The 20,121-nt window shown below is 31.8% G+C and overlaps 2 protein-coding genes across 2 annotated transcripts in view; both read right to left on the reverse strand.

Moving 5' to 3' along the window:
* The window catches only part of LOC134273971 (multiple epidermal growth factor-like domains protein 10), a 55,862-nt gene extending 36,338 nt beyond the window's left edge, over nt 1–19,524 (reverse strand). The window contains exons 1-12 of the mRNA XM_062756198.1: nt 19,474–19,524; nt 16,540–16,618; nt 15,912–16,229; nt 14,189–14,503; nt 13,960–14,094; nt 13,588–13,818; nt 10,487–10,717; nt 9,803–9,937; nt 7,905–8,039; nt 7,488–7,718; nt 5,683–5,817; nt 1,853–1,987 (exon numbers count right to left, since the gene is read on the reverse strand). Of these exons, the coding sequence (XP_062612182.1) occupies nt 1,853–1,987; nt 5,683–5,817; nt 7,488–7,718; nt 7,905–8,039; nt 9,803–9,937; nt 10,487–10,717; nt 13,588–13,818; nt 13,960–14,094; nt 14,189–14,503; nt 15,912–16,206 (1,978 nt within the window). The 5' untranslated portion in view covers nt 16,207–16,229; nt 16,540–16,618; nt 19,474–19,524. The remainder of the gene's footprint in view (nt 1–1,852; nt 1,988–5,682; nt 5,818–7,487; nt 7,719–7,904; nt 8,040–9,802; nt 9,938–10,486; nt 10,718–13,587; nt 13,819–13,959; nt 14,095–14,188; nt 14,504–15,911; nt 16,230–16,539; nt 16,619–19,473) is intronic.
* Nucleotides 1–20,121, reverse strand: part of LOC134273969 (uncharacterized) — a 120,235-nt gene that overhangs the window by 68,978 nt on the left and 31,136 nt on the right. The window lies entirely within an intron of this gene.

Below are 20,121 nucleotides of genomic sequence, written 5' to 3' on the forward strand. Positions count from 1 at the left end.
AAAACGAAATGCGTGTTTAATGTTAACATGTTATCAATTGCTAAGAAATATATATTAACCGAACTAGGAACTATCTCGTTGCTGGCCTTCCCCATTCTGCAAAAATTACCCTTAAAATCGACCTGAAAAAGTCATAAAAGAAATTTTTAACACAAGGGGGGTTAATCCAGGTCTCTTGCTTAAAAAATCCAACACGCTAACCATAACTTTATTGTGACCATTGCTCCTAATATACGTGTATATACGTCTGCAACATTACACCTTACGTGTATATACTTCTGCAACATTACACCTGTCTTAAAGTAATGAAACGTTGGACACTAATCATAACTCCTCGTCAAACGTCACAAATAAATGTCGCTCGTTTTCTTTGGAATGGTTTATTAAGTAGGTGTGATAGCTTCAATGAAATTTTAAAAATACGTTCTTATTGCCTAAATTTCGGGGTTTAGAAAATATATATTTAACACATTGTCCACATTCCATATCGTAGGCAAGAAAGAACAAAGCAGAGAAACGGCTACGATTTTTTTTTAACTTTTTAAAAAAAAATCTGTTTATACCCAAAGTAGACATAAGACTATCCCGATTAGTTACACTTTCATGAAAGGTTGGAATGTTTTTGCTGAAAAACACGCCTTGATCTTCGATGGTCAACGAACCAGATATCATTTATGTTCAATAACTTGCTTCAGATCTTATATAACAAATGTTTCTGTAAACTCCATTTAACAATCTATTATAATTTTTTCCCTACTTTTTGTCTTTTCTATTAGTTTGATATGACATAGGTGTGTATGGGAAAACAGTGGTCACGTTGTATGCTTACTATATAACTCTATATTGTTTCTTGAAAAAAATATTGCTTATGACCATGACTTGCGATCTGTTTTTTTTAATGTGGTGCAAAACTAAAGGTTGTAGATATCGTATTTCATTTGTAGTCTTATCTTTTTTTAGTTTGAGAACAAGACAAAGCCAATTAAAGATGACGTTTGAGAAGACCTTTGATTAAAACTTTATTTTGACACAGAATTGCAACGTAACTAAGATGTGACAATCCAAGTATTCCATCACATCTCATTGATCCTGATGTGAGTTTCGTTCAAACAAACTCTCGATTGCCTCCGTAAACCCAAATTTTCTAAATTTTCTAATTACGGAGACTACCGCCATTTTGGACCCGCTTAAGATTTCCAAATGTTTATATCTTGAGTTTACATTACTCAATATTCTAACAATTTACATAGTAAGCATTATAAGAAAGATTTTTATTAACATTAAAAAATTGAAAAATATTGACCCCCACCCCCACCCCCACCCCAAAAAAAAAATTAATTCGCATCTCGTAACTTCCGGAAGTGCTGGCAACGAACGGAAATTCGCGTTTTCAATAGTATTTATCACGATCTACAATCCTTGAAAGTTTCACTTTGATATCTTTTACCGTTCATGAGATTATACGTTGACAAAATGTCATTCTAAATTCAGGAAATAGTCTGTAACATGACATGGGGACCGAAATTCCAAAACAATCTCTTAAATAAAATAACTTCAGATTACAACACGTTGTTTCTGTAAATTTTAGAAAACATCCACTCAGAAGTCTTCGAGGAATCGTGTCCACAAAATTATATACATGGAAAAATAAGAAGAAGAAACAGTTAAATCACAATACGGTCTTCCATGAAGACGAAAGACATCTAAAATGCACACTTATGTATACTTTTAAACATTTTCACCGCACATGACTGTTTTAGTCATTTTCACTGTCCATAATATTAAAGTAGGGGCCTCCGAGGGAAACATACTTGTTACTTGAAACATGTTGAAAAATATTAAGAACACTTACTTTCTGTGCAATACACACCACTGTATCCATCTTGGCAGGTATAACATTCACCATTGGCAGGATTACACACATTATCCCGACAAAACGCTGGACAATTGAAAGCACATGCCTTTCCGTATTTTCCTCTCATACATCCTTTCATGTAAAAAATATTACCATTTCGATATTAAAGAATATCTTGTGTTTTCGTAAAAAAAAATTCCAAAATATTAAATATTTTTTTTTTTACAATTATATCAATTATTTTTATTTCTAACCTTGATTTTATTAGAAAATAATAAGCATTTAGTATTCATAATTAATTTTTTAACATCGATTGAATTATATAAGTTCACGCAAAATTTCATATTACATGTGTTTTACTCTAAGTCGTACACTTAAATATCATTTTCTATTAGTGATAACATGCAAGATGTTGAAAGATATATTCGAATGAAAAGAAGTTCGATTTCAAACGATGGGGAAAAACAATCGGAATGCGCTAGGACAACCCATTTCACGACCCAAAAAAGGGATCAAACATTGTAGGTACTTAGTGGTTATAGACAAAAATTGTGGTTTTAGGAAGAAAAAAATCTTTAGATTATAAGTAACAATTCAATTAACAAAGCATTAATTATAAACAAAATAGAACAAACTGTAAAGTTGATATACTCTTACAATTTAAACCGCAATATGCAGATTATGAATAGCTGAATTTACATACGAAGAGTGATCAGAAAGTTCCCGAACTAATTTAATATTTCTTAAATTGAAAGTTATTTTTATAACAAAAATGTCCATTTGTCAGAAATATCCCAATCATGGCAATAAGATGGGTGGATGAGGATATCATTTCCAAGAGAGAGCGTAGGAACGTGTTTATCTAGTTTGGATAAAAAAAAAAATTGGCGTGTTTTGAATCATATCTAATATTTTTAAAGTATAAAATAAACAATATTTTAGATATTTAAGAATTATTGTTTGTGAATCTACTAATTTTCGGAAGGAGGATTAATTTTGTTTTTTTTTAAATATGGAGAGACCCTCGAATTCATTACCACCTAAAAATGAGTAAATTCGTATGAATTTTTATTCAATACTTTTCTATTTTCGCAGTCATGATCAGATCCCACAAACTAATATTCCTTTCTTCATCCTCGAAAATTTTACCCATTTAAAATACGTGATAGTACAGTACTTATTAAGATATTCAACTCTTTTTATGCCCCCGTAACGAAGTTTCGGGGGTATATAGTTTTTGTCGTGTCCGTCTTTCTCTCTGTCTCTCTGTTTGTCCGCATAAACTTTAACCTTGTCCATAACTTTTGATTTGGTGGAGCTATGACTTTCATATTTCATATGTATATTCCTTGTGACAAGACCTTTCTTTGGGTACCACCAAATTTGACCTTTTGACCTTGACCTTGGAGTTTGACCCACTTTTACATGAAAATTTTAAACTTTTACTTTGGCCATATCTTTTGAACAGTAGATACCAGGACATTTATACTTCACATATGTAATGTTTGTTGAAAGACCTTTCATTGGATACCAACAACCTTGACCCTTTGACCTTGACCTTGTAGATTTCCGTACTTGTGAAAAAACTTTAACCTTTGCCATAACTTTTGAACTGTAAGTAATAGAGCTTTCATACTTCATATATGTAATCCTTGTGAGAAGACCCTTCGTTGGTTACCAAGAACTTGACCTTGACCTTTGAGATTGACCTACTTTAAGAAAGCAAACCTTGACCATAACTTTTAAAGAGTTAGGGCTAGTGCTTTCATACTTTACACATTTGATTCTTATGACAAGACCTTACATTTGATAACAAGAACGTTGACCTTGACCTTGGAGTTTGACCTACTTTTAAAAAAAAATGAACGTTGGCCATAACTTCTGAATGGTTAGGACTAGGGCTTTCATGCTCAACATAAGTATTCTATGTGGCAAGACATTTCATTTGATACTAATTACATTGACCTTTTGACCTTGACCTTGGAGATTTTTGTACTTGTTTAAAAAAAACTTTAACATTTGGTTACTTTTAAATTTCACAATTGTTTTCCAGTGAGAATACCCTACTTTTGGTACTATTTAGTTAAATTTGCATTTAAGAAAAGCTTAATCTTTGCTATGTTGCCATACGGGGGCATCAGTGTTTCACAAACACATCTTGTTTTCTATCTGTTACTTGGTGATATTTCATAAAATTCGCTCAACTAAGGACACGCCTGTTCCCAGGCATGCTTTCACGGAGCAACAGAAAAATGTCATATTTAATCAAATTAATGATGGAACTTCTGGAAAGCCATTTGTCGACAAAACTTGTATAATTTTATTAAGATGTTACTGGAAAGGAAGTTATAATTTGTACATTAACACCTGATCGTTGCTCAAGTAAGACTGTGTTCACGTTTGTTTTTTTTGTTTTTTTTTTTTTTGTTTTTTTTGTTTTTGTTTTTGTTTTTTTTCTTTTATTTTCCACAAGTCATTTGTATATTGACGTCACATAGTGAGGTCACAGTCATGAAGGAAAACATATTATTGTGTGCTTTATACGGAGCATTTGTATGACTGTATGCAAAAACATTAGTCTTTTTTGACTTGTTAATTAGTAAAGAATCATATATGGAGATAACGAACACTATTCAAGATCAAAAGTTCAAACAACAATACAAAATAAAAGCAGGGCAAGTACCGACCTTCAAAATTAATAGTCGGGATCAGGTGCCATGGGGGAGTCAGCATCCCCTGCCGACCAGTCACACCCGCCTTGTGCTCCTTGTCATGATCAGGAATTAACAGGTAAATCCGTCATCAATTCAGTGTATCAATTATGGAATAACATTTAGTATGAAAAAGCCAGTCAGCATTTGATTCATTGATATCAATGGTACTTCCTGACAAGGTCATTGTATCGACCATAGAACTCACGAAATGGTGATTTTAAACAAGCCTGCTAAAATTCTAGTTTCATCAACTTGTTTGTAAATAATTTACCTTGTTGTAGAAAATGGTCATATGTAGAACATGCTGTTGCGTATCTTATCAACTGAGATATGTAAACGCCGTATGTAGGTGATAAAGGTATATTGCTTCATAAGTAAGGGAAGTTGAAGATAGAAAAGTTAAATTCATCACATATCAGAGAGCTTAAATAAATACTTTATAGCGCAGTTAATTAACATAGCGGAACTCTTTGGGAGGTAGGAAACGTCTGTTGGATGGAAACAAATGTGCTATTGAATACAATGCAAGATCGATCATTGTAGAATTTATAAGGACAGATAAGTAAAAAATCCTGGTGGAATACCTTGTTAAACATTCGCTGAACCAGCCTAAGTATTTTTGAGAGGAGCTAATCCTAAAATGTTTCATTTTTAACGATATTTTAACTAAGAGGGCTCTACTCGTTACATTTTCATTGAAAATCGTCACATTTTAAAGCTGATAAAATATTAAAGCCTTTCCTTAAATGGCAATCTACTATTTGGAGTTCAATTCTTGGAAATGCATTGTGCTTAAACATAAAATTGTTCGAATGATTCGATTGTCACTACTGTTAACAATACCACGTGGCCCAGTTATCTCGCGAGATATAGAGCTTTCCCGACTCCACCGCAAAAGAGCAAAAGTAAGTTAGATAACTGCGAGGTACTCGCAATTTTACGTATCGTCATTGAGAGAAATATTCTCTATACTAGTACCTGATTAAAATTAACAAACCAAAAGAACATATTCTAAATGGGATCATAATATAATTAAGAAAAACATACTCATATGCAATGAAATATGTACATGTAGCATGGCAGTATAAATTTGCTAATTTTGATTCTGCATACCTATACTGCAAGTGAATCCATAAAAGCCAGATGGACATTCATTGCATTCTCCCGTAATATGGTTACATTTCCCATCTTGACACCGGTGACTGCATTTTTCAGTGCATTCGTGGCCGTACCATCCGTCTTCGCACTCTGAAGTGACAATTATATGATCCATCAGGGGGATTGATATTATTAAATCTTTTTGGTTATGATATGAATAAAAGACGATGCTTTTATGCGATATCAATTTGCTTAATTGCAAAATAAATATCTTTGGGTGTCGTAGTAGGTGCTGGCAAGAAAAGGATCCCTCAAAAAAAAGGCCTGAGTGCCGAGCATAGGATATTTGTAGCTGTCCACCGCCAAGTGGTGGTATCTCCAAATGAGTGAAAAATTCTCAAGAGGGACATTAACCAACATGCAATCAATCATGTAAGGATATGGCAAACCTTATGAAAATATTCAAATTATTCTTTTTTGACACTATTTATCTGTGAAATTATATGACTAATTCCTTCAAGTAATGATTTGTTTATTTTTCCTTTAAATATTGGTTTAAAAAAACTAGATAATTATTAAAAATGTCAATTAGGAATTGAATTTGAATAAAAGCACAGTATCTTTATGAAATTTGCTTTCTTTTTATACGTTAAAAAATCTTCTCGTGGATTTTTGGCCCAAATCTATACTTTGATTGGAAGGGTTTTAAAGCTAAAATAACTTTAGGTTGTTTGAAAAATCATATTTATTTGATAAATATTTACTTGATATATTTTGATAGTTTAGTCCCTTATTATTTATTTAACCTACATTTGAAAATTTCTTAAAGTCTTTAATTGAATATAAATTATAACTAAATTTATTGTTCTCTTCTTATTTGGAGAGGCAGAAACGAATATATATTCATACGCCACCATTACGCCATTCCGACAATAATCAAGTCCCTGCTAGCTTTCAAACGCAGTTTAGCATTTCTATTTTCTACGTTGTACAATTGTGATGAGGAAAAAAAATATGGTCTTTTAAAACCCCTTACACCTAAATATATAAGACATATAAGCAAATACACTTTGAATGTTTCATCTAGTCAGAAACCAGAGAAGTATCCTACCTTAAGTTTTAACTATTACTTTTTCAAAATTAAACCAATAAATTCCCGAATTAGCAACACAATTAGAACATAAGGACAGATGATACAAACAATCGTTTTCTTTGGAAGAGACTTAGTAACATGTCACAAGTTTAGAAAAGTTGATAAGTCTTAGAATTTTCTGCCCTATGAACTGGAAAATATTAATAATATTTCAATAAAAAAAAAACCAAAAATAGACAAATCACACTAAGTAAAGGATTGCAAGTGAAAACAAATTTCAGAATATGTTATCTTGGTGCTAAACGTACAAAGTAAACCTTAGAAAAATATACCAAACCAGGTGATTTTTAGGAAGAAAAACAAAATTACAAATATTCATCAATATGATATAGGCTAATATTTATTATCTTGCTTTTTCTGATGAAATTAACCTGGCTTGGTATACTTTTCTTAGGATCATATTACATTTTTAGCACCAATATAACATATTCTAAAAATTATTTTCATCTGTAAATAGTTACTGAGTGTGCTATATCCATATCTGTAATTTTATTGAAATATTACTAATATTTTCCAAGTCTATTTCATTTTCCATTTTTTTTGGAGAAAAAACCTCTAAGAATCTGACACTTTTCTAAACTTGAGAAATGATATTTAGTCTCCTCAAAAGAAAAAAAAATTGTTTGTATCATCCGTCCTTAAACATGTTTTAATGATAAAAATATACTTTTTAGACATTTCTGTCCTGTGTAACCTGGCTTGCAATTCAAACACACCCCATCCTTCATCTTACAAAGATTGTTTAGGCAGTTGACAGGACACATAAAGGCACAGCCAGTTCCATAGAAACCAGTTTGACATTCAACACACTCCCCTGTAACATGATGACACTTTTCTTTCATGCAACGTTCATTGCATCTTTCTGAGCAGTTTCTACCGTACCAACCCGCTCTGCAATCTGTTTCAAACGATGATTATAACATGTAAATTATAATGTAACGATAGGATACATGTAAAAGTAAAAACAAAATTCATGATGTGCTCTGTATTTCAATGATTTGACTCTGAGTCGTTAGGTTCAAATATTACAGGTGCAATCATATCGAAATAATTTTAATACGTTTTGATAATACCAAAAGCTTACTTTCTGAACAGAAAGAACCAGTGTATCCATCTTGACAAGCAAAGCATTCCCCGCTTGCATAATTACAAATTCTATCTCGACAAAATTTTGAACAGGTCGATAGACAGCCTTTCCCGAATTTCCCTTTGATACAATCTAGAGAAGCAAAGAAAAGTATTATAAATCAGTTAATCAGTTTAAGGTTTCATTTAAAGTGTCATTAAAGTGATCTACAGCACGTGGAATTTCGATATCAAAAAATGGATGAATGACTTGCAAATAAGGTGATCAATTAATTTGTGTTGAAATTTTAAGAATGTTTAAATTGACAACATTTTTTTTTTCAAAACTTTAATTCATTTCATTTAAATTTACACCTAAGGGCAGATAACCCCAACTTCAATAAAATATGATCGATTTTGAACTGTTTAATTTGCTTTTTAGAGAGGGAAAAAGTTTATACAAGAGAGAGAATATTTGACAAACAATTATTCTTATAACAACGAAATAATTTTCTTCACACTCAGCTATGTTAAGGAAGGTCATAGTTCAAATTTCTAATGCACCGTATTAAAAGTTTAATTGTGGCGTCATGAAAATTAAACTACCCACAAAAATTAATAAACGACGTGAAAACGGTAAATAACAACTTGAATTTATTTATTTTATCAATTATCTATAAAATCTTGTACAATTGCAATACTTGATAGCAATACAGTCAAGTAATAGAAGAAAGTTTCTCGTCAAATATGACGTCATCAGCCTTGAAAATACACAGCACAGGTGATCCAGAGGACTAAATTCGCTGGTTTAAAAATTACAAGAATGCTTCAATAAATATGATATCATCGCTTTTTAACCTAATTATTAAAACTAAAAGAAAATAATTCATTAAGTACAATTTGTATAAAATATTAATTTATCTACTATCACTGGAGCCACACAGGGACAAGGAATGTATAGAATATCGATAAAACGATAAGCGTATTCGTGATTTACATCAAAAGTGCAAGGGCATACACTATTTTGTTTGAGCTGAAATATGAAATACGTATTGCTAAACTAGCTTATATTTTGATTGAATAATTGTATATTGTTTACTGTACCTCTCGAGAGTTTTTCACTCCAATGGAGACGTCACCGTATGCCAGGGAAGGACTTCAAATTTTGACCTTTACTCGGCACTTAGGGCCATTGAGCAGTGAGGGCTATCTTAATCGTGCCAACGCCTGCCGCTGACACGAGGCCACGGTTTTTAAGGTCTCATCCGAAGGACACACAACTTTCACCTCAAAGTGCCGAGCGCATGGCGAAGGAACAGTTGCAACACATTTTTTATCGACTTAGATCAGTCGCGACCCAGATACGAACTCCCGACCTCCGGATCACGGAGCGAGCGCTCTACCAAATGAGCAGCAGTGAACTGTGTGTATATTTTGAAAAATGCTGGGAGCTGATCCTAGTCTGCATGAAATTATTTTTATTGATAACAGAGTTTAGGCAAAGGGAAATTTTTAGCTTTTGTAAACATTTTCGGCAAAATCTTAAAAGTGCTTCGCATAAAGCACAGACTAGGTACCAGCACCTTTTGGGTAGAGGAAATAAACATCTTTTGATGTGTATCTTTTTTTCCCTTGAAAAATGAGCGTATGCCCTTGCCCTATCGTCATTTCCTACATTCAGCTTACATGTAACAATTATATTTTTATACAAGTCATGTGACAAACAGCTGAAACATGCGATATAATTGTTAATTACTACGACTAAGTCCTATCCATTATGGATAGCTATATTACATTTTCTCTAGGTATTCAGTTGCTTTGTTACATTTTTTAAAAGTATTAATGCATATTAAAAGGGTGCTCAGGTCACATTTTCCATATCGGTCCTTAACATAGCTGAGCATGCATGTAACTTACGTTGTTTGCAGCTGGATCCAAAGAACCCTGGCGGACATTCATCACAATCTCCTGTGACGTGGTTACATTTACCATTTTGACAAAGCTTGCTGCAATTCTTCCTACATTCTTCACCGTATTGCCCTTCTTCACAAGATTAAAAGATATACCATATTTATTTCAAAATCACTTAATGCTAGATTTATACTCCATCTTTCAAGACTTTTCCAGAAACTAAAACATTACATTCTAATTGAAATCTTAACGTCAAATACATTAATAATAAAAGTTTAATTTTATTGGAAATGTAGGAAGTATGATTACAATCATGATTATTACAAATTTACTCCTTAATATAGATCAGCAGACGTATAGACATTACTATCGTTCTTAAAGGCCACACAGTAATCAAAATGTCATATGCATACTATAAATATTTATGAAGGCTGATTTTCAATTAATTTCGTTATTATTATTTCGACGACCTGGCAATTTTTCATGATTTCTTTTTTATAATTCAAGTATTCCTTGTCTCTAACATTTATTTATTAATCTAACTGTTCGTGAAAATCTGATATTACAAATGACAAACTTTTTTTCTGAACATTATGTTTATTTACAAGTTTTTTAGGTTATGTTCATTGAATTGAATTAAAAACTAATCATTTACTAATTCTTTCTCTGTGGTAATCACAGTAGCTTTACCTTTATCGCATTTCCCACCTCTGTAACCTGGTAAGCAACTGAAACAAAGTCCATCTTTTAAATAACATTCTTTATCGAAACAATTAACTGGACAAGGACTAGAACAGCCAGTTCCATAAAAGCCTTTGGGACAATGAAGGCAATCTCCAGTTACATGATGACATTTTCCGTCTTTACATCGTACATTGCATCGTTCTAAGCATTTACTGCCATATCTTCCTTCTGCGCAAGCTGTGTTAAGATAAAACTTCAATTAAGCAATGAATCATTTGTTTTTGAAAGATATAGTCTCATACCTTCAAAGATATGTGCAAAGAAATTGAGTAACACAAGTTATGTGAGACTCTATCTGTAAAAATATAATGAATCGTTAGATATATCTACATGTTTTTAACTGTATATCTTGACTGCAGACGTCATTTTTAGTATAAAAACCATGTATTATACTTTTTATTAGTTACTGTTAATGAGAGAGCCAAAGTTACAGCTTCTGCTCAACAATGTGAGCGTGCCTTTTGATTTTTGATTATGATGTTGCACTCCTTCAATTGGATCAAAACCAGATCTTTGTAACGCTCCGAAATTTTGACAGCCCTGCACTACAGCAAATTTCAACTGTATTTTTATTTTCTGGTAGTACACTTTCCCCCTTTATCTTGAAAACTTAACAAGGTATGATTTGAATCTCTTGATGTTTTTTTTTAAATTTATAGAAAAACAAAATAAGATATTTTCAATTTCTCTTGGTATATCCACATAATATTTCAACTTACCGATGCAATCTGATATCTTGTACAAGGACATGGTTTCTTCTGATGATGTTAAAATTATATTTATATATGAATAATTTTTTAATAAGATAAAAATGATAATTTGAATGAAGATCATTAAATATTAAATTTAAGAAGCTCTCAAATGATATTTACTTTTAATACGTAATCTTTGTTAATGAAAGAATTACAAGCAAATTAAATTTTGCCCTTTGGAAACAATTGGTGCATCCTTAAAGTCAAGCAGATATCGTTGAATTTTGGAGATTTTTGAGAGGTTATGCCTGTGATTAAAATACGTTTGTGTATAAAAGTGCATGACTGCAGTTTTATAAGAGACCTATTCGTTATCAATTTAATAAGACTCTGAAATACTGATTATAACATTCAAAAATGTGATTCAGGTTTAGTCAGATCACGCTTATTTACTTTTAAATTTCCTAGTTACACGTTGTAATTATATTGCTTGATCTGAGTCTCAAGTGCAGAGAAACTGCGTGTTTAACAAATCTATTTAAGAAATAAGGTATCATTTTTAAACATCTATCGGGATATAAATACGGGTTGGTCACGAGATTAAATTCCATAAAGCCCGAAGGGCTTTATGATGAATTTAATCTCGTACCAACCCGTATTTATAGCCCGATAGATGTTTTAAAATGATACCTTATTACCTATATTTACATTTGTGACTTATTCATACTTTATATTTGCCTGGTTGTTACTTTTAACGTGTGAAATGCATTATGTTTCAAACCCAACGGCATGTACGAGGGTTGTCCCGTAAAATCGTGGACAAGTTGTTTAGTGTAAAAAATAAACATCACTGCGTTCTGAAATTTTCAATATCATTAAGTACATATTTTAGTAATATACACAGCAAATTTCAGATAAATATATGCATAGATAAACAAATTATGAGATTTTATGCCATGTATTGTATCATCTTACGGCGCATGGATTATAACGTCAAAGTGTCTAAAACAGCGTCACGTTTTATCCTTGCTGAAAATGAAGTTGGATGAGTCCGACTTAAATTAAGGAATTTCATTGAAACTCATTCTTTAGTCTCCATAACAGTCGAAGAACCAATTGGCACCCTCATGCGGTCTTCTGAAGATTTATTAGTAAGTTACGGACAATATTCTCATCATTATTCAACTAATAGAAATTCTCATATCGGCGGTCTCTTGTGACAGCGTCTTTTGCTATTAAATTAGGAGTTTGTCCGTATGTTTTGTGCTCCCCAGGGACTCGATCAAAAAGACTTCGCTAAGAAAACTCCTATTTTATTTGTATACATAAGATATGGAGATATTTTTATAATCTTTTTTCTTCTATGGTCATTTCAAGTCTCTAAAGGTGTCAGTACAACATCGAATTAAAGCTAAACTGCTCTCCGGTGTGCCGTAACGTCATAAAACGTCGCCATTTTTCGTGTGTTGTATTTACCACTTTCCCATTTCGAATGCTCGAGAAACTGCCAAAAAGTAACCAAATGCCTTAAAACTTTTACAAAGACTACAAAATTGATTGTGGAATTGAATGAGGATACTTTAAATCCAAATCTTATGTATTCAAAACTTTTATTTTGAATTAAAACTTGTGTATTCTTTGATAAAAACTTTGTTTTTTGACCGTGCGCCGTAGGACACTACCCCGTGCACATTCAAGCATAATGAAATCTTTATTTTTGCCTATATTTTATCAAAAAATTTATCATGTACTTAAAAATGATAAATAAACAATTACTGAAATTTTCAGCTAATTTCGCCCATTACTTTTCGAGAAAAACGCTTTGTCCACGATTTTACGGGACAACCCTCGTATGTAATCCACTGAACGCGCGTAGGCCCTTTATGACGTCACTGAGAAATTACGTCAAACGTTTATCCATACGCACATCTATGACCTATTGACCCCATACCTGTATTTATACAGTTATAGATACGCATTCTTTCAGTAGTGTTATATAAAGGAAAACAATTGCAAATGTAAATATAACGTCATATCTGTCAGTACAACGGGATAAATTTGGTTTTAATTTTACATTCAATCACCGTTATCATGACAATATAAGTTAAACATTGATTTCTATTTAGGAGAAATCACAGGACGTAAAAGTGTTTGCAAAAGAAGATTATTATTTATTCGCCAAAATTCATTTGTGCAAATTCAGCGTGACGTCATAATCGATTTCCCGAAACTCTGCATAGACTGATAAACATTTGACAGTCCTTAACCTAGCTACGTAACTGAAAAGATGTTTAAGTATTGTGATATAATATGTACTTGGTACAGTGATGAAACGCCATATATTTAATAATTTACCTTTATCGCAGGTCTCTCCCCAATGACCAGGTTTGCATTGTGTACACAGCCCATCCTTAAAGGAACATTTGTTATCAAGACAAAATTCAGGACAGTTATCTAAACAGCTGGTTCCAAACAATCCAGGTGGACAATCCATGCAATCTCCTGTGATATGGTGGCATTTTCTATCTTTACATTTTTCACTGCATCTTTGAGAGCAATCTTTTCCAAATTTACCATCTGTACATACTGTTAAAAAAGATACTGTCTTTAGCACAAAAAAGATTGGTCAAAAATGTCAAATCTCTCTGAAAAGTGAAATTGTATTCACTTTCAATAGAATACAAATCAAAATTACGCTTATTCTTGCTAAATTTTTAGATAACGTACAATTTTCACATTTTTCGCCTTTGTATCCTGACAAACATTTTTTACAGTGACCAATGATAGGGTCGCAATCATTATTTAGACAATGTTCAGGGCACCTCATGTTGCATTCGTACCCATGAAATCCAACTGCACAGTCTAGAAAAACATTAATAAAATCAGATTAGAAAAGGTCAATGAAAGTTACAGATGTTTCATTCTAGTTACAGTATTAAAACAAATGAATTCTTACCGAGCACTTTTATTGCCGCCTCAGTCTCTGCACAGGCTTTATCACAATTAGGTGAAATACAGCTGATTAATTTGTATTTACCACTATCTCTTGCTCCGACGTCTCTTAACACAAGTCTGGCTTGTGACCACTTAATGTAACTCCCTTTGTTGTTTAATGACTGAAGATCCATTTTCTCATGTTTTCCGTTAGGGAGAACTTTGACCCAGTTACTAACTGCAGCTTCTGTAGATGAAATAGTCGCCTCGAATACTGCTGTCTCGCCCCTTGCGAGAGTATCCTTCGGAATGTTTATAAATGTTACTGATACATGATCTAAAATCATAATGATATAAAACAAAGATATGATATTATACATAAACATCAACGGAACAGACTATTTATTTTTATTTCACCTAATCCGAAGGCTCAAGTGAGCTTGTCTGATGAAAGGTCCGTTGTCTGTCGTTGTCGTTGTTGGCGTCGGAAAATTTTCACATTTTCGTATCTTCTCAATAACCACTGGGCCAATTTCAACCAAACCTGCCACAAAGTATCCTTGGGCAAAGAGAATTCAGGTTTGTTCAAATGAAGGACCAAGTTTTCTTCAAAGGGGAGATAATAATGAATTAATGAAAAATTAACGGCATCTTTAAAAAGTCTTTTTGTCTAGAACCACTAGGCCAGGAAAGACGAAAATCATGTGGAACCATCCTCATGTAGTGAAGATTAAGTATGTTTAAATCATGACTCCCAGCGGTAGGGGACGTAATATCTGATCAAAGTTTTTCATAGAAACATATAGGAAAAATAGTTTAAAAATTTTCTTCTCAAGACCAGTAAAGCTATATTTTGTTATATTAATATGGCCACATCCTCAGTTAGAGTCAATATTCAAGTCTGTTTATATCATGATTCCTAAGGCTAAATTTGGGCCATAATGGGCAATCAAAATTTTACATATAAATACATAGGAAAATATTTATTTTTGTTTTTTCTCAAACATGGCAAAATTATAAACTTATGCATTATTGATAAAGTGACAATAAAAAATTCAAATTCCCCTCCCCAACAAGTAAATTTTTCAATACTGAGCCGATTTGGGTTTTATTTCCCCATGTGCTCAGGTGAGCGATGTGGCTTCTTGCTTAGATTAATTAATTAACCCTTCTTCTTAAAAACGGAGTGATTATGGAATTAGTGTTGATTTATCGAATTCAACAATATTGTATAATCCCTAACAAAAAAGTATAATTATCTATACACATGCTATAGTTAACTTACTTTGCTTTTAAATCAAATTACCAAAATAATCACTATAGAAAATCAAAGTATTCAAAGTGATCACTATTGTAAATCAAAGATTCCAAAGTAATCACTATAGTGTCATAGTTATCACTTTAATTAGTAACTCAACATTTATTATATTTCATTTTTTTTTGTTGGAGGTACTCCTTTATGTGTTCTTAGTCCAGGTTTTTCATATCAAACTTAACTACTCATATAGATAAAAAAATCTAAAATTTGTGTTATTTCTTAGATAGCAGCTGATATAGCCTCTCGTGATTTTTACTAGTCTGCGTTTCCCTGTGCTTGATTAGAATTGCTTCATTACTTAGACATTTTGAGTTTGATTTATGTATGTTATTTCCATATATAACACCTTGTAATATAAAAATCAATTCAAGCATTATTTAGTTGTACTAAATATTCAAAATTAATAAAATTATCTAACAATCCATACCTTTAACTTCTATACGGACATAATTACTTTGACTAATGTTTTGTTCACAAGTAGCAGATTCATAACTGATGAGCTGATAAGTACCCGAGTCCTCAGCTGTAGCAGCATTGATCAATAAGTCAAATGTATTGCCATTTTTTGACGTCCCACTGTATTTCTCAGAATTCAAGTTAAGTTTCTCGCCTGATTCATTTGTATATTTAATCCATTCTAAGCAAGGTGGAAATCTCCAAGAAGTTATGTAACCTTTAATTTTTATATTATCACCTTCCATTATCGGGCAAATTTCATCCATTTCTATACTTAGTTTCGCAGGACCTGTAAAAGATTTAAAGAAAGAAGGAACTGATTGATTTTGCTGAATAGAACGACAAGAATACCATGAAAAGTAGATATATGATTGAATGAATGTTTAATTGCAAGTTGAATTCACTTTTTAAAATGTATTTTTTAAATATAAAAAAACTTTGTCTTTAGAAATTGAAAGGGAACGGTATTTGTTAAAATAAATATCTCTCAGCAATTTCATTATTGCCATGAAATTCCTGTTTCCATGACTTAACTTTTTACATGAAAAGCATTAAACTGTTTTAAAGATGCTACTCAGATGATCATACATCATACATACCTAAAAGTTCATCATGAATTATTAATCCAGTAATTATCAGGAATAACAGGGTGACAATCCCTGCGATAAACGATAAAATCTAAGGCAAACAAAAAGGATAAGTTTAATTAAAACCCCTTTGTCTATTTTTTTTTTAAATTTATGATCATGTGTTGATAGTTCGTATGCTGAGTGGGTGATTACAGATTATTTATTTTTCAAGAAAGGTTCTCTAAGTTTCAAAATATATCAATTTCGTCTCGGTCAATATTGATATTTTTCTGGTGAATAACAAACCATATTCAACACCAAAAGAGTCCATAATTGTATTATGATAACTTGTACACTCTAGGTTTGAATATAACACTTTAAGTGGTACGCTTAATGTAATTGTCTATATAATGACTGTAATTGGCTTACATTTTTCCCATATTACCATCAGGAAAAGCGTTTTTGATCTCTTCTTTGAAATGATATTGAATTGAATTTAAATATATATTGTTTATATTTTATGGGTATTTTGATTACTTTTCAAATAATAATTTCAACTTGAATTTAAGTTTACCATGAAAATGCTTCAATTTTTATATAATCCAATATTATAGCTGTAAAAGACATATAATTAATTATCACGTCATAACAGTTCATTCTACAACCTGATAAAAACTTTGATATTTCATAATATGTACATGTAAAAACGTTGCAATGTCAGAATCAGGAAAAAATTTATAATGCCTTATTTAAAATTATATAGCAGGTTTGGTAATAACTAAAATTATTCTACATAATTAATTTAGTGCTGAACTTATATCAGAGAATTATTATTTTTGGCATGCATTCTTTGACATGTTAAAACCATTACCATATCAATTCTTTAACTGAAATATGTAGCCATGAGCATGTTAAGAGCCATTCTCTGTAATGATTTGAAATTTTATATAGGAGCTGTGGCACGCATAGTCTCAGAATTTCTCCAAACTCTCTATGATAAAAGTCATTGATACCCTAAACTGAAATCAGGCAAAAATTGGTTTCTATGTTTTATAGTTACTATGGCAACATGTCTTAAAGGTCGAAAAATGGCATTTTTTAACATGTTTAGAGCCCCATAGTTAACATTTGCGGCAAAGCAAACAATTGGCAATGACTGTTTCCAAAAGTTGAAGGTCAGATGTCTCAGATGCATGATAAACATGTTTGGTAAATCAACTATTACATACGTTACTATGGTAACAAAGTATTCAAAAGTAAAAAAAATATTCATTGAATTTTATAAAGTCATATACGTAAAAATAAAAAGCAATTATAGGATGAAATGCGACCAAATAATAGAAAAAAGAGCCTTGAAACATATACCAAGAACAAAATATGATATTTTACTTTGGTTGGCAATGGTTGCCAAGGTTTTTATACCACAGAGAGCCTTCAAAGTAACACTCTGTATGTTTAAATCTGATCCTATCTTTTAAAAAAAGCACATTTCCTCATAACTAATGATCAATATTATAAGATGTTGGTGTGCTCCAAGTTTTCCCATTTGAAAAAATTTAGATTAGATTCTTTAAATAGAGCGTTGCTATGGAAATAAGCAGAAAATATATGCTTAAAAACCTGAAAAATATTTTCTTTCCTTGGATACGTACCCTTAAATGTAGATTCCCAAAACTTTTATGATTGATATTTATTAACAGATAACTTGACTTGTAATTTTGACTATCATCCAATCTCTAAGTGGATGCAAGAAGTTGGCACACAGGGTTTAATATTGATATAAAGTTCACAAAATCGAACATTTTCCCTTCTTGGTAACCATAGCAACAGCGTTGTTTTAATCATCAAATTTTATCAATATATGATATTCAACTTCATTTCTAACAAATAAGTGCTATTCAAGCTGAGTCCATTACTTTGTTTCTTGATTAAATGGCAATTTAATTCTTAATGCAGTGAAAAATAATTCACTTTCAAGCACTGGTACGTTGTTTCCATGGTAACACTGCAAAGTAGCAATTATACCCAATTTTTCTTATGGTTTTGGTGTTGCAAGGTCCTAAGGGTGCATATTTGCCAGTCTTGAATTTTCATGTTTTTCCTCAAGACAGTAGCATTAACCCAATCTTAGTTACTGGTTTTGCATGGTTACACTGTGTTACCATGGCAACCATAAAAGTTATTTATAGAATAATATTGCTTATATTTATATACTTAAGGTCAAACATTTTCATTGTTTTTCTTAAGTCGTTGATTGAGTTTGAGCATGTAACACCTACAATTAATGAATACGGAGTGTTTTTCAGCATATTTCAGCATTTTAAATGTATTCCAAATGTACCCTTGGTTACCACTTACTTAAAGATATATTCTAAACAGTTTCTTTACAGTATAAGTAACATCAAGGTGTCATGTTTTTGTGAGAATGGTTTGTTTGCTTTTTCTAGTTTTTATTAAGCCACAGTCAAGATTTAAAGTGGCTGAAAATCTCGATTTTTCAAACTTTTCCGGCTGTTGCCATAGCAACCGAGACGCATAGCAACGAAATTTTGTTTGATATTTGTTTCTGGTGTCAAGTACTAAGCATGGGTGAAGTTTCATCAAAATCGGTGACCATGCGTGGCAACGAAGTTTAAGTGGTTACAGAGAATGGCTATTAACATAACATAATGTTTACCGAACATGAAATACATTTTTACTCTAGAAGAATAAAAATGTATGAAACAAGAATAGATCTTGGATACGTTCAAAATGAATAAATAAAATCAATATTATCGACAGATTTTAAGCGAGTTTTGCCAATGATTGATGAGACATAACTCAGAGAGGCAAATTGTTCTATAGGCAAGGTGTCTTAAGGCATTCTGCATGCATGCCAAAACCGATAGAAGCCCAATGGCATCCAATTTATATCTTTTAAATAGATAGAGATGGATATCAATTTAAGGATGCGATCATACATACCTTCAATATAATCCATTTACAAAACGAAACATTTCTTTTTGGCAGTTTATTCATATTCTATAATAAACATCAAACATGTTTTTCGATCAATGGGTATCTTTTAAATTGGTTGGAAACGTATTCATTTGGAACGTTTTCCCAAAAAAATCATTTTAGTGAATTATCAATCAAATAATTTGAAACCCTGTACATTTTTTTTCTAAAACCACTTGTTGCATAAAAAAATGTATAAAGTAACATGAGTATTAAATACTTAAGTACTTACTTGTGGTCCCTGTAATGCTTTTTGAGCTTTTTTCATTATTTTACTATTCTCTCATCTGTGAAGACAATAATAATGAACTTTCATTTGATTTGAAAATGTATATCTGAATGAGAATTAACCAATTTTAAGTCCTTTTTAATAAAAAAAAAAATATCATTTATGTGAATTTCGATATTTACCTAGTATTTGCATTTTTAACTACTCGTAATGAAGTCAGATAATGCGTCCGTTCATACCAACACTTCTTAAATCATAGGCATCGGAAGCAAATTGGAAGTGGGAGGGGGCAAAGGAAGTGGGGGAGGGGCTAAACCAACAAAAAAGGTAGTCCTCAGTTTTCAATGCCTATATTACCGTATATACTCGCCTATAAGTCGATTTTT

Source organism: Saccostrea cucullata, unplaced genomic scaffold, assembly GCF_032062105.1.
Source record: "Saccostrea cucullata isolate Sc308-1 unplaced genomic scaffold, CSIRO_AGI_Scuc_v1 ctg202, whole genome shotgun sequence".
Taxonomy (NCBI): domain Eukaryota; kingdom Metazoa; phylum Mollusca; class Bivalvia; order Ostreida; family Ostreidae; genus Saccostrea; species Saccostrea cuccullata.